Raw genomic sequence first — 20507 nt, 5'->3', positions numbered from 1 at the left:
TTTTACTGTTGATTCAGTAGTTAAACCTAATTGCCCATGTGACAGTTTCACAGATTCATAGACAAGGTCTAAAGTTATGCTGTGGTAATGGAACCTCCCTTTTGCCCGACACAGGCTACAAAATATCCTTTAAATCATTCTGGTGAGATTAGACTGTCTTTTAGGTAAATATCTCATCTTTGAGTATTTTCTTCTTTTTATAGACAGTTATGGAGAAGTTACCCTGACCTATTGTTCTAATAGTAACTGTCTCTCTGGTTTCAGTTTTCAACGTTTTATATTTTTATACTTCCTTTTCTAAACTGAGAAGGTTTCTATTACAGTTTTTATTTTATTCACAGTTAGCTTTGTAATCAGATTAATTGTAGCACTGATAAGTAGGTTGGACTTGCATCTTCAGTCAAAAAGGTTGCTTTAGAATCTTCTCATCATTCTTGTGTCTCTCCTGTAATTTTCGCCTTTCTTCAATCTCATCTTGAATTTTGGATTTCACCAGTGGACACAGTATTCCAGTACAGTAGACAACAGTGCCAAGAAATAATGAGTACCCAGCTATATTCAGACTACAGAATAACATACATCAATAACCTGTTGTCTTCTGCATCTTCTACACATCTGCAGGTGGTGATGTTGGTTTCTTTCTGGTCATTGATGAGAGGTCAATTAGCATAGAGCCAAAAATAGTGAAAGTGTATGAAGAACCCAGCTGACAGAGATATCCCATGCACAGTGATGGTTTGAAACCTCTCAGCAGCTTTCTGTCCACCTGTGTGCCTGATGGATTTTGTGGTGTCCTGATTGCTCAATGCAAGTGGCACTGAGCTCTGTGCATGCAGAACTGCTGACTGCACTGCATCACTGCTGCTGTCTTTATCAGTGCTGCTATATTTAGCATGTAACCTTGTAATTACTTGGATGTGAGTGTACGTTGATTTACTTAAATTATATTACCCTTCTAATATGTGTGTTAAAAAAAATCTGTGTGAGACTTCCTCTTAATTTGCCTAGGATCAACATCAAGCTGACAAGCCTACCTAGCCAAAATATCCCACTAGACCCTTTCAAAAATTGGAATCTTGGCTGCTTTTTCTTGTCTTGTAATTTAGTAGCTAAAAGCCAAAGTAAATAACCACTGGCTTTCATAAGACTGTTCAGATAGACCTGGTAAGGCTCTGGATTGCACATCACTTCTTGGGTTAGAGTGTCTGTAGGCAATGATATTCACCTATCTTTTTTTCTCTCTTCAAAAACTAGTGCCAATATTTATCAAACACTCTCTTTCCTTCCTTGCTGTATATCACCTGTTGCTGTCTGGCACAGCATTGGTGTGGTTCTTGAGGTTCTTCATGTTCTTAAGTGCTTGAATTAAAACCCTAAAAGCCATGTGGGTTTTCCTGCCTTTATCTATATGCTACTGCTACATTCTCTTGCTTTAGGACTCCTTTCTGAAGATTTTTTGGGTTCAGTTTAATGCCATTACAGCTGTGCAGAGACACAGTAGGCCTTTTTATTAGGACTTTTTAAGAAGGAGTCTTGATGAATATCTAACTCCTTTCCTGTGGCTATAGCTTGATTCTTGGCCATGGGGGTTTTGCTTTGTGCATCTCTATTAGTTATCTTTCTTCTTTTTCCTTATTTGCTTTCTGCTTTGCATTTGACAGAGTCAGCATTGAGGTCTCTGTTTACCAAAATACTGTCTTATCTCTGAAAATTCTTAATTCCTCATGCTGCAAAGTCAAGGTATCTGAAATGGGATTTGACCAGAAGTTCTTCAGCAGCCATCCAGTGGTTTCTCTTTGTGTGTCTTATTGTGAAATTATAGCTACAAATGTATTTGCAAAAAGAAAGGTGCCTCTTTGTTCCTTTCTTGAGGTTTAATCTGTTAATATTTTCCTACTCTTGCTTTAATGGGACAGTCAGCTCTACTGGATTTCATTCACTGTTCCTACAGCAGGGAAGTGGATATAACTGAAGAGGAACAGATGATCAGCTTAGCACATTTGTTGTCAAGAAGTGACAGAATGCTTCTTTTATGATCATACCTCATAATGTGTGTTTAAAATTCCTAGTAAATATTTTTCTTTCTGTTTCCAAGCAGAGGAAGATACTGACTTTCAGATAGAAAGGGTTTGGAGAATATCTTTGTCCTAAAGACTAAGAGTGATGACTGGTGTTAGTGAATTCTGTGGAAGTCACTGAAGGAGTAAATATGGAACTTTCTGTATTCTCTTTTTAAATTACTTTTCATAGTGTAAGTTCACCCCACTAAACATGTTTAATTACTCATTTTTAATTGTAGGACTACATTGGGATATTTTCATATTAGGGGAAAGAAAAAGCTTGGTTTATAGTTACTGTATTTTTATTATGGCAAGATGAATTGTTACATGTCCTAGTTCGCTGTTTTTAAATTGAAGCTTTTTAGCTTATTTGTTTCTGTCTATCATAATTGAAATTCCAAACTAATCCCAGGAGCAGTGACGAAAACACACATTTCTCAGCTGAAAATGCTTGCCCCTACTGTTTTAATTTTTGAGAAATTTTTTGTGTGTGACTTACCTTAGTGCTCTAAATTCACTGTATCTGTAGGAATCTGCCTTACCTTGATTTTTATCTTTTTTTAGTATAAGGTGATAACATCAAGTGTGAGATGTTAGATGTTACATGTAGATAAGTTATTCATAAGAGAGCAGAGAAATTTAACTGATATGAGAGAGAAATTTGATAGGCTTCTAAATGTAAATATTGTTCTTTCACAGCAACTTAAATCTCAGTCCTCCATTTTAGGAAACTAAAATTTTAAAATTTGACAGGCAAGCATGAGTTGACTTTTATAGAGGATGAGCTTGGTTGACTTTATGTTCCTTAATGTACTATATTTTATTTTTGTTTTGATGTGTTTCAAGGGTTTTTTGCTGACCTAAAGAAAAGCCATCTTATGTTTCACTGAGGTCAGTTACCCTGAAGTAGTTTGTGGGCAATTTCTCAATATAGATCTGTTACAGAATCATACAGGTGAAATTGGACAGTAAGATAAACGTGACTCAAAATATGAATCTTTGGGTAAAGAGAAATCACAGCACTATTGAGGAGAGAAAGCAATGCAGAATAAAGGTGTCTGGTAAAGCACAGATGTAAAAGTGTGTAGGCCTTTTCTCTCAGTATGAAAGCAAAGGTGCTTTAAGAATGGTCCTGCCAAACAGTGACTGGCTGTGATGGTCCCAGGAGCTGTCTTGAAGGTACCAGGCTCGTGTTCTGTATATGATGTGTATTCCACTTAAATAACAATGTGTTGTCCTGTGTCTTTCTCTTAGAAAATTACTGCTGCTACTTACTGACATGTATGTTCCATCCCTTCTCTGTCCAATTGTAGATGTACTCCAACAGAGTTGCTTTAAGTGACGAGTTCATCGCACTGCAGCCATTGTCCAGGGCAAGGAATCAGCTGAGCAAAATTAGGTAGAGTAGGAGGGACAGTTCCTCATCAACTCTTATGCATGCTGAAGGTGAACTAACCAGTGCTGAGAGAGATGGGAAGAGGCATGAATATCTATCTATTAGTGGGGTGAGAGGGCAATACATGCAGCGCAGAAACATTCAGTTTGGTGATTTCTTGGCTTTGCTCTGTGTTTCTGAGCCAAATGCTTCTCCTAAGTAGCATGTGTTGGACGTGCTTTTTTTTTCTTTTTTCTTTTTTTTTTTAAGGAAAAGCCATCCCTAGCATGATGTTCAACTTCCAGAATAAGGATCAGCTGTTCTTGCATCCATTTTTAAATAACTGTAGTTTCTAGCATGGTTATAATGCTTTTGGTTTCTTTATGATAAAAATTAACAGTGCATTTTGCATGCTGGATAATTTCAGCTTTATAAGGCTGTGACAGGAAGATCCATGTACTTCAGGCAAAAATTTCTTGCAAGTTATTTGCCCATTTTAATTTGCTTTCAATTGTGTGGAAAGAGCAGATAATGTTTGAAGCTTGGGTGCATCCATACCCTTGTGCAGCTGAGGCTTTTTGTGTCTGTTTTGTGCAGCTATAAAGTGAGTGTTGTTTGTTTTCAATGTGTATAGATACATATTCCTAAAGGCATTTGGCTACAAAGTCCCAGAAAATTATTCAAAACAAGACCAAAACATACATGTGTCTGCATAGGTAAAACATGATTCTGCAACTCTTCAAATGCACCGAGTTCAGAAGCACATGAAATGCTGATTCTCTTTTGTAAGACTTAAGCATTCATATGCATCAGCAATGTCTCAATCTGTTTAATTCCACACCCTACAGCAAGAATTAATGCAAAGATCTGATTACTTTTAAATATTTTTTAAGGTGACTTTGTTGTTAAAAATGTGCAAATAGGTGCCTAGGGAACCAACTAACCTACATTTTAGGGACTTAATTGCTGTTTGTTAAACCAAAAGAGAGAAGTTTTGTATTTCCTCTGAGAGTGCACTACAACTTTACAAGGCAAAACTTGAAATGGCTGTTGTGTTGTGGTGTTAGTGACCCCAGTGGGAAACACACCACCTTGGATTTCCAAACTCCCAGGGGAACAGGGGTGGGCTGGTTTTATTTTGTTTTGTTTTGAATTCAACACTTAATAGCTTTAAAACAGGCAACGTACAGTATAGCTTTTGAAAGCTGTTAAACAGCAACATACTGGGGAGGTTGCTCTGCAAAAGCCTTTGCAAGTTAGCTTTTCAAATTCTTAGTTTATCTAATTCTTAGATAGCTTGGTTTATCAAGTTACCTTTTAAAAACTGTGGATAAATGTTTGTAAGTTTGTTTTCTCAGTCAATTATTAAAGTGAATTACATCACACATCATATCTACATCAAAAGTTTTAGAACAGAAAATTCTGTTAAAATTTCAAAAACTAAACACATCTTAATGGCTATACACCTGGATAGTCAAAGAAAAATAAAGCAGTCTAGGAATGCAGCACTGTAGCCATTAAAATACTAAAACCAGGAGAATCCTTGCTAACCTGAGGCAATTATCTTCATATTAAACTTAGGGAAGAGTTGAAAAAAAGGGGAAATCTGTTTTATCCATGAGTAACAAATGATTATGCAAATCCAATTCTCTTGTAAGTCAGAATTTTTGCGCTTGAGTATCTGATAGTACAAGCACTGGTTAGTAGCTGAAGTACCTGAAGTACACGGATAGTACCTGAAGTACAAGCACTGGCTGCTTTCTAATGTGCAGTTGAGCTTGTAAAATGCAACAAGAAGCAAACAAAGATTCGGGTTTCTCTAGTTCTTTATTCTGCCTTTGGACAAAGTTCAGAAGTTATCCTGTGGATCCTTGCTTAAAACAGTGAAAAGGAAAATCAACTGATAGACAGAAACTACTCACTTTACTAAACTAAATAAAATCTAATTTAGAGTGAAGAGTGTGAGTTGGTTTCTATGGTTTTCCCAAAGCAATAGGGCAGAGAAGGCAAGGAAAACTATAGGAGCATGAAACAAAACATCTGCCTGGTGAATATGTGGCTGTAAAGCAGCTAATCTGTCACACCTCATTTGTACATGCCCACCCAGGGATTGCATCCTTTGTGACTGCAGAATGCATGGAGGTTGATGAGCAGACCTTGGCAGGTTTTTGTTGTTTGTAAATATGTATTAAAAGTCTCAAAAGGAGCATAACTCCAGGTTAAACTGAGTTATGCCTTGTTCTGCCAAAACGCTTGCTCTTCTCTTGAGATCAAAAGAAGACTTCTTTTATGAATGCAGATTAAAAGAGAAGTATGATTTTACAATAATTTTTTTATAGTAGGCTTCACAGTGTGCAAAAAATGATCAAGTTTATATTGAGTACATTGGTGATGTAGGGTTAATATCTTTGAGGGGATCTCTAGGTGTCCAGGTGATTCCTGTAAGTCAGAATTGCAGTCTTGTGTGTGACTGTTAAAGTCTTGCCTCTGAACTTTCCTGTCCCTCTTGGAACATAGGATGAAGAGGAAATGAGGCAGCTCAAGCAGGTGCAGCAGGTGGTGTGCTTAGTTGGAGTCTGGCTAAGCACTGCTTTCCTTCATAGGTGTCCCTCCTGTTCTTGGAATGTGTGAAATACATACCTTAGGGTACTATAACTGTATCTCATTCCATGTTTTTATCTGTAAAGGAAGTGTTCTGTGTGCATGCATGTCTTCTACATGTCCTGTGCTTTGTAAGAAGTGTCAGAAGTCTTAAGCCACATTTGAGAAGTGTTGCTTGGACAGATGTTTTAATTCTATTTACTGATGGGATTAACAGTGTTTACAGAGTTTCTACCTTTGGACAGTGTGTATGAACTGTACCCAGAACTGGGGAAATGTAAGACGTCAGAAAAGGGTTTTATTTACAGAGAAGGCTGTCAGTGCTCAGTGTTGTATCCAGGGCTCTGGAGCATTTGCCTTGTCACAGCCAAACCCTGTTCTTTCCCCATCTCCAGCCCTATGAGTCTGCTGTTGCCTGGTTTTCCCTTCACCTCAGTCCAGATCTGCTCTTTAGCTGTCTCCAGAGCTCCAGGCTCTAGGCCCTGCCTTTAAGGCCTTCAGTCCTTGTCTGTATTTTAAACTCCAGCTCCTGTTCCATAGGATTCCCCCCTACAGCTTTCAGGTCTGACCCAGCCCAGCTGAGTCGTGTCAAAAGCAGAGCAGTCTCTGTTCCTTTTACAGTCTGTGTTTTCTGTAAGGAACATGCAATTTCTGAGAAAACTGTCCCAGTGGAAGCATGAATTCCCACTAATGAGGTGTGCCAGAACATCTTGATGTGCTGCACTTTGATCAAGGGTGATCTCTTCCTTTACAGACCTGTCTATTGTTTTAGCATTGGTTAGTGTTGATCTGTTGGCTGATCTACAGAATCTGTCACAGAAAGATGAGGAAATGAGGGAAGAATGCACCATTTTGGATTTGACTTCAGTCACAAAAGTGCACATACTACTTACCTGAAGAAACCTTTGTCTAATGACTTGGAAATAATGAAATAATTTGGCACTCGTAGGTTCATTTAATACAAAGAGTAGAAAAAGAAAGAAGTGATAAAAACATCAGGGCACTGAAGCTGTTAGATGTCAACATTCCCATATATTTTCTTTAAAAATTTTAAATCTAATTGTTTGGGATTTTGGTATATGGTATATTAAGGGTTAAAGATAGAGATTTACAGTAGGGAGCAAGCTTTAACTTAGTTGTGGAATAGTAGTAGCCATCTCATATCAGTTTTCTAAAACATCCATGTGGGATCAGAGTATTGGCAGCTGGGACCTGGGCTCAGGAGAACACCCTGCTGTGTCCTTAACTTGGTGTAAGGATTAAACGCATTCCCCATTCCTCAAAGCCCCAACTTTTCAGTGTGATTAAATCTTGGGTTGAAGTGTCTGTCTTGTGGAATAACTTGCAGTAAGACAAACAAACTGAAATGGTTCTTTCTGTTAGAGGGGGAAAACAAATAAAACTCCAAAATGTAAGAATTTTAGATAGGTTCCAAATTTGTTTGGTTTCCTTCTTGTAGTCTCTAGAGCACAAAAAGGCCAAACACTTTTAACACTTGGGCACTGAGAAACCACATTTGATCCACCAAAAATAAAAATTGCCTCTTGACCTTGTAAATATGCCTTGTTCTCTCAACACCAGACCTGTGAAAGTTCTTGTGACAATGGTAACTGTTTTAAGTCAATGCAAGCATGGTGCTTTATAAGATCTGTTGCTTTTCTGTCCTTCCAGATGGAAGAAGATAAGGGTTCAGTCAGCTCAGCATGTGACTTTGCTGAAAGCAGGCACAGAGGGGAGGACAGTAGGCAGCTGCTAGACCCATCTTGCCTGCCCGACAGTTCTTACCTCCACTAGGTAGTACTCCCACTGTACCCTAATGTGTGTGTGTTTATTTACATCTCTCATACAGAGACAGTCATTGAGCCATCTCCAAAATACCCATATTTTTGGCATCTACAAGAAAAATTGCATCATAGAATGTTGGATTTTTTTTTCTTTATCAAGCTGAATCATTCTTTAATTCTGCACCTCAGTTGCTTTTTGATTTATTACATCCGCTGGGCCATTCTCATATGAAGTATTATGTTTATTGAGATTCTAGATCTTACCTGATAAACATACTTTATTTGCCACCCAAATATTAGTAATATCTAGTATTTTTCTATACTCATTAATTTTTTTAAAGCATTGTCTCTCCTGCCTTGTGTTTCCTGAGGGTTGTTTCAGGTCTCCAGGGAACATTATGCCTTCCTCCCTTGCCATGTTAGGTTTTACTTGGGTGTTAAATTATGACCATAATTGTCCTCCACAGAGAGCACGTGAGAAAAGAAACTCTCTAGCATATATATCTTCCTTCCAGGTAGTGGATGTAAATACAAAAATCCATGTTCATCAGGCAGTGATAAACAATATATGTACATATAAAATTTAGTTAGGTTTTTTTGTCCTTAATGTTCTCACAGCATTTCTTTACACTTAACTGTGAGTTTGACAGAACAGAATTGTTGTTCCCAGGCTTATGTAAGGTCTTATTTGCCATTCTTTTAAAAAGTGACATCAACTTTCCCAGAAGTTGTGGTTCAAGCATGATCCTTGCTTTTTATATCTAACTTGTGAAGAAAAAGGAGATTCTCCAAAAAAAGAGACATTAGTCCTCTGAAATCCAGAGTTGAGGGTTTGCTCCTTGGAAGCTCCTTTGGGTTACTCTTGCTTCCTCGTTCTAACAGTCTTGGGATAATACCAGGACTCCTGGCTTTCAGGGTAACATATTCTAAGGAAAAAAAATGTTCTGGTTCTTCTGATCCAGCATACAGCCACTGTAATGTGACTTTCTGCAGTAAATTTAAAGGTCTGCTTGAGCATTATAGATGAACTAAATATTCTGCTTGAAATCCTGACTATAGCACTGTTGCAGTTTTGTATTGCTGTGGCCACAGCTGTGAAGGTCACTCCATCTGCAGCAGGGGGTTTGCCTGCTGACCTCCAGATGGGAATTCCTTCTGCTCTGTGTAATCTCTTGTGTCACAGTTCTGGGAGCACAGTCTGAGGTGGCTCTGAATGTCATATTTGCTGGTGCTGCAGCGCTGCAAAGTGTGCTGTTCCTGATTCTGGTATTTTCTGTGGCTGGAACCAGTCATGGTGGCCATCATGTGAGGGTGTTCAGGGACTCAGGCTCTGTTGAGGTGTGTTTTGTTTTGTTTGTCTTTTAACCAGAACCCTTTTCAGACCTGTCACTTGCAAAATCTTCTGTTTCTGCCTCTCAGGTACAGAAGTTCATTGTCACAGTAAATGTTCCTTCTGTGTCCCAAAGCCCCCCCCAGATGAATGTGTGAGTTAAAGTGTGTTGTGCCTGTACTCAGCCATGGCCTCTGAGGCGCAGCATCCGCAGGATTGGGGGCTCTGTTTGTAGAGAATCCTGTACATTCCAACAGCTGCTGAGTGACACTTCTGTGACCATCACAATGAGTGGTGTGATGGGAAGGAAGGTCTGGAGGGGCTGTGGGGAATGTGGCACGGGGCTGAGGTAAGGGGCAGGCACAGAAAAAGGTGCATGGAAACAGTTCTGCGTGTGTTCCTCCTTGTCCTGCCAGCTAAGATTTTTCTCTTTATTTCCAAAAGCCTCTTGTTTCTGTTAGCTGCCTCTTCTTTGTTGTGTAGGCTGCTTTGCTGTTGTAAAGCTGCAAATGTGCCCAGCTGCCTGTTTAGAGGGATTAGGAAAGAGAGTGTGGCCACTCATAGTAAACCATTCCCATAGGGAACTCTCGAGGTTCTTTGCTTTCCTTGCAGTTTTTGGCAACTGTGGGTGGTGTGGAATAAATGGGGGCTCAAAAATAGAATTTTCAGATAACACTCAGTGACCTTTGGTGTCACAGTGAAAAGTTGTAGGAAGGTCTTAAGTGAGCTGTATCCTGTCATGGACTAGGATGCCTCCTCCCAGAATTCTTTCTCCTGGTGCAAGGAGAAGGTAAAGTTCAGCCTCTGTGTTTAGTATTTGTTTAACAGGATGCTCTCATGGAGTGTTTAAAATTAAATTAAAAAGCATCCCCACACTTCATATTTTTATTTCTTTTTGGAATGGTTACTGAAGTCAGTTTAGGATATTCTCTCTGTAGAACCAGGAGATTCCAGTTATGCTGCAGTTGGTGCAGCAGTGCTGTAGAGGAGCACACTGGTAGGTGGCACTTACACCCATACATCTGTTGCTGCTTTCTTTTAATTTTATTTCTTTTATTCCTTTTTTTCCTCACCTACAAAACATGAGCTGTTGAAAGAGTTTATTATGCTAATGCTGAATTATTCTTCATGCTGGCATGAACATGATTGAACCTTTCTGACATCAGCCTTGTTTGCTTTTGGATAAACCATGTTCACACAATCAGGAATGTGCTTTTGTTCTGTACCAAGCCAAGGGTATCTATGGTAGTGATATAATGTCAATTACTCTAGGAAGTTGCATCGTGTGCTTGAGGAAGAATTACTTGGGATCAGCTTGCTGTGTTGTATTCTGCAGCCTGAAGCTTTGTCTTGATAAATTTCCCTTGAAATAGGGTTGAGCTGGTATAAATTGTTTTAGAGGTGAATAAATTGCTGCAGAGGTGACTCAAGGCATCCCAGCTGGAAGTGCATGTGCTCTGCTGTGGGGTTTGGTGGAGGGAATTCCTGAGCAGTTCATTTCCAGGGTTAGGCAGATGCAGTGCCAGACCATTTCCATGGCTCAATAAGGCTGCACTCAAACGTTGGGAAGAACAAATTTTAGTGTATGTAGACCTTAGAGAGTTGTAATATTATTATTGTAGTTCTCCTATAAAATTGAAAAATATTCAACACTCTAAGAAAACCTGCTTTTCCTAAGTGTTTTTTTCGTTGCTAGAATTTGTGAGTAATTATTTTTCTTTTTTCTTTTTTTCTTTTTTTTCTTTTTTTTTAATTTTTTCTTTCCAGCTTACTGAGGCAGGTTCAGGTATCAACTGCTTGGACTCCATGTGCTGCTTCTCAGATGGGGAAACAGCATGCACATCTGTTAGAAGAATGCTGGAACGACTGATGGGAAGGTGTAGCCCAACCCGGGTCAACAGGTGTGGCATTTCTCTCAATAGCATTTGCTGCAGACGATTCTCCTATAAACTGGAACCCGATGAGCCTGCAGCAATAGATGTCTAGAAACCAGCTGCAGGTTTTGCTTATCTAAGTAGAAACTGCAACTCTTTATTGTACTTTTTTCATCCTAAAAGATTAACTTCTTGTTTCTTTCGGAGTGGTTTCTTTTGGGATGGGGAGGGGAAAAACAGTATTCAAAATATTTCTGTTAAAGTGTTTTTTAGTTTGGCTTTACAAGCTCTTGTGTTGTATCTATCGTAATTTCTCTTGATTTGTTCATTCTTCTCTTTAGAAAGTCAAGCCTTGCTCCTGTTTTTGTTCTCCCTTTTATGATTACTTTTTTGCCTTCACAAATCAGGAGTTGTTTGTAAAGTCGAAAGACTTTTCCCTTTGGTTCTTGATGTACAACCTCCAAATATTTACCTTGGAGCTTGCATTACTCCTGAAGGTATACAAAAGGCTCACATTCCCCCCCTTAAATTCCCCCCTAACTTCATTGTTAGGAGGAGAGCCTTTAAATCTTTCAGCCATTGATTGATATGAAGATGAAATATTTTTGTAGTATAACTTTTATAATCTATTTCTAAAATCAGAGTGATTGACAGAACGGAGTCTTCAGGTTCTAAGAATTTTCAATGTTTTTTGGGTTCCAGAAGGTATATTGTCAAAATCATGTGTGCCATTCCAAAGTATGTGCTAAATAAATCTTTCCTTCACAAACCAGGTGTGAAACAAACATCAGTGGGGTAAAAGCATGTTGAGTAATTGAACATGTCTGCAGAGCAACACTGCTCTTGCAGTCAGCCCAACTGGGAGAGGAGCTCTCACTGAATCCTCTCATGTGCCATCTCCCCATTTCCAAACAAAGAGGGATAGCAAACAAATATGGAAATATTTGGGGGTAGAAATAAAACTAGTCTTTTGTACATCGTAATCTTCGTCCCTGAATGATATCATAGTCCTTTATTGGTCAAAATGCAAATTTGAAAACACTGAACTTCACACATTTTCAAGGAAACTCATTTTGTATTTGAAGAACTTTCTCTTTCAGTTAAAGGTTGTGATATCATTCATTGGGTATCAAATCTCGTGTGGGTAATTTACCCTGACAGCTTTGTCAGCTCTGATTCTGCCTTTAGGTATTGCCTGGTCTGTAGCTCATCTCTGTTGGAACTCTTGTGTTGAACATGGTGTCTGTGCTTTCAGTCAGTCTCTCTCTTCTGGCTTGCTTATGAAATTTATTCAATGTTTCTACAAATCTAGGGTATGAGTATGCAAGAAATTTCATTCCACATGAAAAATGAACTGTTACGATTAAGTCCGTTTTTAATTCAAACTTGCTGTGTAGAAAGCGGGCATGATGTGTAAAATAAACAGTTTAATAGAATTTTTAATCTACAAGGTGAGCATTTAATTGGTCTAAAAATCAGCATTTTGGTAGCAGTTGCTCTAACTTTTCTGGGGTTTTTTTCACTTCTCTGTAAAACTGTGCTTTCTAAATGAGGAATTTCTCATGCTAGTTTGTTTCACTTATTGTTATCTAATGAGGGCAGATTGTTAGTTAACAATTGCCTTAGTAACCTGTAGTCTTCTTAGAAGGTAGGTATTCTCTGTTTTGTTTTCTGCAATGTATTTGCAGTTTTACAATTTTCTCTTTGTTCCTCTCAAATTTTCTTTCCTTAAGAACTTTTAAAAATACTTATTGAAGCTAACTCGTATTTGACAGAATATGAAACATTTTTTTCAAGACTGCTTTTTGTCAGGTTTCTTTTCTGATTACCTCATGTAGTTTTCAGATGAAGTTCCATCTAGCCAAATTATTTTAGAGTTCTTAGAACACAGAAATTAGGATTAAGTTCAATAAATATGCAAAACTATCTTGGTGCTACACTAAGGACTTGAATTCTGTGGGTTTTGCATCTGCCTCTGGTTGAAATTGTTCTGAACAATCTTCTGGTTTTTTTCACGAGATTTTTTTTAAGTCGGTCATATTTATTTTCTCCAGTGATTTCAGTTCCTTCCACTCAGTATTGACACTTAAAACCTGGTCTAAAAGTCAAGGGACCATTTTCTCCCTTACACCTTTTTGCTAATATGAGAAAGTCTTTATTCATTTTTTTAAATTACCAATTGCCTATATCACATAAAGCAGTTAGAAGTTGTGAAATGCCAAAGGTACAATTAAGAAAACTGTTGGGTGATTTTAAAATTGTTTAGACTTTGTTCATGAGCTTGAACTGCTTTGCTTTTTATCTAAATCTCCAGAAGATTGTGCAGTCCCCAAAAGGATGGGCTTTTGTGTACTTGTACTCTATAAAACAGCTAAGTATTCAACCAGGAAGTAGCTGCAAATTATTTCTGTTCATTGAAGTGATGCTGATGAATATGTTTGTGCAAGTGCTGTAGAATGAAGAGCACTATTTTAAATAATGTTGCTGTAGCCAGCTGGTGGTCTATTCTCTGCTCCTGATATTCTGTCAAATATGATAACATGAAATCAAACATTGTATCAAATTTTGATAAAAACTTTGATGAATCAAAGTCGTACAAATGCTTGGAGTAGCGGGCCACAGGAATATAGAATCTTGTGCTTAATTTACTGCTTGTAAAATGTATTTGAGAAGTATTTTCTATAGCTTCATTAGCCAGTTAGAATATAAAATGTGTGGTGTGGTGTGGTATGTTAAAATGCATTTTTGTCTGTCTGTTCCATTAAATTGTCTGTCAACTTGTCAGTCACTAAAATATTAAGAATGCTGGATCACATACATCATTTGTACAGTAGGAATCATTGCTGAATTGTTGGGTCTCCCATTAGTGGTTCTTGTGTCAAGGCACTGGATGGAACAGTTCTAAAGAAACAGCAGATTTCTGACAGAGCCTAATTTGGAGGATAAGCTTGTTGTGTTTTGATTTCCTGCCTTCCAAACTTGTTCAGCCTTTCCCATACAGCCCTGTAGTGCAGCCAAGAACAGTATTTCTTCCCAAGCAGCAATTTGTCCTCAAGTGAAAGACATTGTGAGACCCCTTTGAGTCAGCAGCTGTGACGTCTGGGGTGGTTCCCTGATGTTTTGAAGTGTGTCAGGAAGGGATGAAACAGGTTCCTGGCTGTAGATAAGTTTTTCCTCCCCCGGGTTCAGGCAGTGTGGATGCTTCCTGCTGGGACACGGCTGTTCCGAGTTCCCAGGGCTGGCTGTGTGCTCCACAGGGCTCTGCTGGAACAGCCTCACAGTGCCTCTGTACACAGGCAGCCTCCTGAGGCACTGCACCAAAACTTAGCTGCAAAATAGGCATAAAAACCTCTGGTTGTTTTAATTTATAGTGATGGAAATAGCTGTAGCTGTGTGCTAATTACACAGCAGGCACAAATTGGCCTCTGTTTCCAAAGGTCTGAATGAACTGCAGGTACCTACATGAAATTAGTAGATTAGTCCTTTCAAGAGGTACATTTGCCTGCTCTCATAACACTTCTATCTTTTGCTCTCATAGACTTTTCTCCTCACCTCCCAGTACAAGTACAAGTTCCCAGTCAGCCAAACTTTTCTTTTATTGTTACTTTAGATCATGGAGTTCATCGGATCCCTTCTATGCCAACGACAGGAGCATCTTGACTCTCTCCACAATGGACTCAGCCACTTGCTGACAGGGACATTTTTGAATGCCTTGTGGAAGCCATGTGGTGCTCACACACCTGTAGCAGGTGCTGAGGCGAGCTCAGTGTCCGGCGTGCCCTAGGAAAGCCCAGAGGACTCCTGAGTCCAGGCAGGGCTTGTCTGGCCTGGCAAAATCTGCACAGCAATTGCTTCCAGGATTTTTTCTAATTATATCTACAAATTGCTAAATAAGTTTTTGGTTTTTTGGGGTTTTTTTAAGGAATGCTTTTACCTCTGACAATTTGATCCTTTTTGTTGCTGTATGAGCAAGATTGGAATCCTACATTTAATACTGGAGATGTCCCTGTAGGGCAATGACAGAAATCTTTCTCCTCCCAAACTTGAGTGGTCAAATTTCAATCTCCACAATTAAACTTTTAAAAGTTATGTTTTTAATGATGACCCTTCCTTTGAAACACACATTCATTTTGAGCTGTGTTGCAGATGCTGTCTTAGCAGTTTGCAAATCAATTTTGTTACTTCTTTGGACAGTTACTGTATTCTATAAGCAATCAGTTTAGTAATGTTGAGAGTTCAATGCAATTCAAATATTTATGCTGGTGTATGAGTGGCTAATATTAGCCATTGCTTTGAAAAACACTGCTACCTGTGACAAATCAGTAATTTGGAATAATAAGGAATACGACAGCTCACTATTCTCCTAAAGTACAATTCAGAAACCGGTCATCTTTTTTTATGCCCTGTATGTTTTGTTAATAGTTTTGGATCCTGACATGAAAAAACTTCTTAAGAATTGGTGGATTGAGCAGAAGTCTCACTAGCATAAATTTTTGAATTGTTAATCCATTTAAAGTTGGGGAATTTTTGCATGTTTTGTTCTTTTTCATGTATTTATATTCGGTCACGTTGTACTTTGAAGATATAATTAATGCTTAATTATCTTCATCTATCGGGAGGATCCGAGACCTTGATGGCAATGTTTTGATACCTAAGTATGCCAATAAAAACAAATTGCACAGTTGGAGCTCTGGGTGGTGCATCCTGCAGGTGCCTCCCCTGTCCCAGTACAGACCTGTCTGCGTGGTGGGGGCTGGGGAGCAGCAGCATTTCACTGTTCCCTCAGCCAGGGCAGCTGAACCCACTGCTTGTCCTGGGATGTGGGAGATGGAGGTGCTGCAAGGGTGCCTCAGCATGGAGCTGTTCATGGCTGGGGACTGGGAAAAGTGCTGCTGCTCCAGGACAACCCCTTTTGTCAACTCTGCCAGTCACATCCCATCAATAACTGGAATACGTGTCCTGTCGGACAGTTAAAAGTGTAAAGATCCATCTTAAAATTAGCTCTGGGTAAAAACTCTAAACTGGGCTGCTGCAAACCTGGCTGACTGTAACTGGGCTGCTGCCAGGGGAGTGTAACCTTCTTGTCATCCCAAGTTCAATGAGTAAAGCAACAGGTTCCACTTTCCTGGGATCACATCCTTCAAATGTTCCTTACTTCTAAACAGCTCTGCTGTTCATTTTCCTGCCCATGATTAACTGGGATTATTTCAGCTCTCCTTTTGGAGCTTTGTTTTTGCATTAGTGCCTGGCAGCTTCTCTCAAACCTGAAGGCTGCAGGTACTGGGGAGTTTACAAGATCTCAGTGCTCAAGGCAACGTCTGTGTAGGAAAGAAATTGTCATTGCAACTTTGTTGTTAAATTTCTAGTGACTTGAACGTGCAACACACAAGGGATTTTCCCTGTTATAGGTGAAGATCAGTTCAGAAATTAAAAAGCTTTAAAAATAAATTATGAGACAAGAAGAAGGAACAAAATACTTTCCTTTGAAATAAGTGTTTAATTTAACATTCATAGTACATTTCTGTATCATGTCTTCAGATGCCTGAGTGCAGTGAAGCTTGAGGTTGAAATTGTCAGTGTGCACTAGATCCCCCCAGCAAGTGCCATGGGGATGAAGAAACACTAAAATTGAGCCTTGTCTTCTCATGCAGCAGGTATGAACATGTGACTAATCCCACTGCATGGGGCTGAAAACCTGGATCCAGCTGGAGAGGCAATACCCTGATTGCCATCCATCCAGTCCCCTCCAGATCTGCATTAGTAGCAAAATACACTTAATTTTCACCAACTCCTGTAACTTCCTTTATATTTCATATCTATCTTGAACCTGGGTTTAAAATAGTAATTTTCTTCCTTGTAGTTTCTCTTCCTAGGAGTCTTCATGCTGCCATGGATACCTAGCAAATACAGAATTATTTTACTACTCTAATCAGATATCTGCTGTTTAGCTGTGTTTTACAGTGCTTGTTTGTCCGTGTGAGGCACAGCATTGTCCTGTCAGTGTGTGTGACCGTGTGCCCTCATCCATCGTGTGTTTCTGTGTCCTACCCTGAGGGCCGGGCAGGTTCCTTGTGGGGCTTTGCCACAGCCCCGCTCCAAGCATTTCCACTGGCCCAGCTCTGTAGGTGATGGATTTTGGTTTTTATCACACCAGGGCGTTGAGTAGGTTTGCACTAAAGCAGCACAGTTGTGTAATTGAAGAATAATTTGCGCTCATTATGTGTTTCTTTAAAACCTTCCATCTCCTCTCCTCCCTTTCCCCGTACTTTCCCTTTTCCCAGTGTTTGTAAGGTTACCGAAGAAACTTGCATTTAAACAATTCAGGAAGGACTTAAGAATCCATCCCTCGGCCAAGGTATATTTTTCTATTTGCAGTAAATTTAAGTCAGTAATGTCTCATTGAGTAAGTGCATAGATGTGGTTTGCTTAAGGACAGATTTTTTTTCTGGTGTGACAAATATTTTGTGTGGAAGTCACTGGGGTTCTGTGTTGATATCACAAATCTTTTAAAAATGCTCCTATTCAGGGAAGAAAGACTTGGTGTATTTCTTTGATGGCTGAAGTGTAGGAGCCAGTTCCTTCATGAGGGAAACTGAAAAATCCAGCTAAAATTCAGTGTAATGCTGGCATTCACCTCCCAGTGCAGATGTGAATGGGTGGGGGAGGCTTTGTCATGGGGAGGAGAAGTTTTGTTATTTACCTTTTAGCCTTGAAATCCATAAGAGCCTGTAGTAGATGTTTGTAGTTCAAAGAGTGGTGTACACTCACTTTACTATGCAGTGTCCCTGAGGAAGCACCTTCTCCACAGCAGCTCCCCAATGGGATCGTGTTCTCTGCAGGTCAGTTCTGCCTCTGGGAAAAACAGGGTTTGGTTTTGTTACTTAGGAAAACAATTTTAATTGCCAAACTAATGCTTTTAAGAGGATGCAGTGGAAAAAAACCTGAGACGTTCTGAATTGGCTGAAAAACTAAAGTGTAAATATTCTGCTTTAAAATACTCTGTATTTTTTAAGATTACAGCAGGGAAGGGGGAACAGAAGCATCAAAGGCAGGAATGCCGAAAACTTTGATTTTTCATTTTCAGAATGATTTGGGAAAAGCTTTTGCAACTTAGAATGCATGTTAAGCACATGTAATTTCTTATAGGAGTAAAATACCATTTTCTAGTGCTGGAAATGTCTCAAAGTTGCAGCCTAAATTATTTTTCATAAGTTCTATCTGCTATTGCAGATAGATACTATCTAAATATATACTTAGGTACTTCTAAATATCTGTAATTTTGGTGAAATTCAGTCTTCCAAAGTGCTCAAGCAAAATGTGCTTTTGAACCACTTATTTTGAGGTTATTTTTTGTGTGTGTGTGTAGAATCCCTAATATCTCACCATTGTCACTGCCCTCACCACTGTTGTTTCACACAGATGTCACTGCTTAAAGGAGCCGTTCCTAGAGCTGGGCTGACCTTTCACCAGGGCCTCATTTTAGCTTTTATCCTGTTCCTAAATTATTTCCCAGCCAGATTCCCTCCTTTGCAGCTCTGGACTGGGATTTTTTCTGCAAATGTTTTTATTGTTGGTTGTTTCACAAGTTCCTCGCTCCTGTTGTTGGTTCCTGGTGGCTCGGTTTGGTTTCTGCTCTGGGAACGCCTCGCTTCGGAGCGGGGATGTGCCAGGCCTCTGCTTTCCATGGGTTTCTCTCTCCCTTCAGCTCAGGGCTGCTCCTAAGGCGTCAGGACTGGCTCAGAGCCGTGGGTGCTGCTCCTTGGGGACGCTGCTGTCACCACCGGCTCGGGCTGAGCCTGCCCGTGTCCCCCGGAGGGGTGAAGAGCTCAGCGGGACACGCGGGGACAGAACCGTGCGGGGACAGAGCCGCGCAGAGCGAGGCTTGGCTGGAAGAGACCGTGCCGGGCACCTCCATGGCCTGGGGGTTCTCATCTCCTCAGTGGTTTTCAAGGAAATTACTTCAAACTGCAGCAAGTTCTTACCCTTTTTACATTTTGACAACAGGGTAAAAGATGATCTGTGGAGCATGTAGTTGAAAGTGGTTAAAACTGAGGCGCCCTCTGCTCCAGGAGGATCTTAATTTCTATCTCAAAGAATATATTTTTGCAATTCCTGGTTGCAGTCCCCATGACAGATTGCAGGTTTTCTGCATAGAAAAATAACAAATCATCTAGACTCCTGTTTTTTCACTGAAGAGGGATTGAGCTTGCTTCTTTGAAGAAAACAACTGGAATGGTTTCATCTCTGCAAGAAGTACTGTTTAAAAGCTGTTGATCCTTAATTTTAGGCAGATTAGGGGCGTTGCCCACTGGAAATGAGCAATAAGTAATACAAAGAATTTTGGACCTCTGACACTGTGGCTGCCTCGTGTTATTTTTGCTCCTCTGTCAGTGAGGCTGTGTGCTTGCTCCTTGTACAGCTTGGTCAGTAGTTGTTTTGAAAATGGTTTATGAAAATTATATTTATTAAATAAAATTTTCACTTCTAGCTGAGTCATTGTTTTAATTATGTAAGTGGTAGAGGAAAAGATGGCAGAGCAAAGCCAGGATTGCTGTACCCTGGCCCAGGAATAGCCAGGAGCAGGGCTGGAGAAATCACCAGCAAGAAAAAGGTAACAAATCTGGGCCTGTCTCCACAATTTTTACAGCCCCCTCCTCTCTCACCCTCCCAGGCTCCTCACCCTAATTTGATTTATTCCTCAGACTCCTGCCACTTTTCCTTTGAACACTGAAAAATGCTTGAAATGGTATATTCCACAAACACAGAGTTGAGTTTAGAAAAGAAACAGCTGCAGTTTCATGCAAAACATTCAAATTGCATTTAGGCAGCTTTTGCTGACTGAGAAGTTCCATAAGGTGGGTGTTGAGTTCCCTACCAGTTTAAATGGTCAGACTTGGGCCTGAGGTACAGGTGTCTATTTAGGAGCAAAACTCTTGGTGTTTATTTTCTGCAGACACTTCTACTTTAGTACATGCTGGTATTAAAACCAGCTCCATACTTACAAAGCTAAAGCATGTTTTTGATAGATGAAATTATAATTACATCAAGTATTTCATGGTGTGGTCAACTGCTGGAGAGCTCAGAGGCCTGAAAGGCATCACTGGTTTTTGTTTAAAAGCCAACCCAGACAATTTACTGTCCTCAAATAAAATTTACAGAGACTTCTGGCAACGTTATTTAAATAAAAGTGTGAACAACAAAAGTTTATTAAATGCATTCTTTAAAAAAATTATATCTTTCTTAAATAAGGATGTCTCAGTACGGATTTCATAGTAAAACAGTTTTGAGGCAAGTCATAAGTTACTTATTAACAGGCTGATCAGTAAAAGTGGCTTTCCTGCTGTACCTGAGGCGTATCTGAGCCACTGCAGTGTGTGCTGTCTTCCTCCACATGCTGGAGCATGGCCCTGCCCAGGGCTGGGAGAATCAGCTCCAGGTGGGACTTGTAAACACTGGGAACAAGCAACAGGCAAGGTGGAGGAG

General features: G+C 39.7%; 1 protein-coding gene across 11 annotated transcripts in view; it reads left to right on the top strand.

Moving 5' to 3' along the window:
• The window catches only part of ATP11B (ATPase phospholipid transporting 11B (putative)), a 65363-nt gene extending 45852 nt beyond the window's left edge, over positions 1–19511 (top strand). For 2 of the 11 annotated variants that reach the window (XM_012575693.5, XM_002196467.7), the window contains 2 exons: positions 10918–11051; positions 14635–15711. In XM_012575693.5, coding sequence (XP_012431147.2) covers positions 10918–11051; positions 14635–14716 — 216 coding nt within the window. In that variant the 3' untranslated portion in view covers positions 14717–15711. Of the gene's footprint in view, positions 1–3373; positions 3460–7707; positions 7831–10917; positions 15712–17305 lie in introns of those variants that run through there. The other 9 variants (XM_012575692.5, XM_012575694.5, XR_004368693.3 and 6 more) reach the window with 8 other exon arrangements.
• The last annotated feature ends 996 nt before the right edge of the window (positions 19512–20507 follow it).

Source organism: Taeniopygia guttata, chromosome 9 (assembly GCF_048771995.1).
Source record: "Taeniopygia guttata chromosome 9, bTaeGut7.mat, whole genome shotgun sequence".
Taxonomy (NCBI): Eukaryota; Metazoa; Chordata; class Aves; order Passeriformes; family Estrildidae; genus Taeniopygia; species Taeniopygia guttata.
This window is presented reverse-complemented; position numbering and strand designations above follow the sequence as displayed.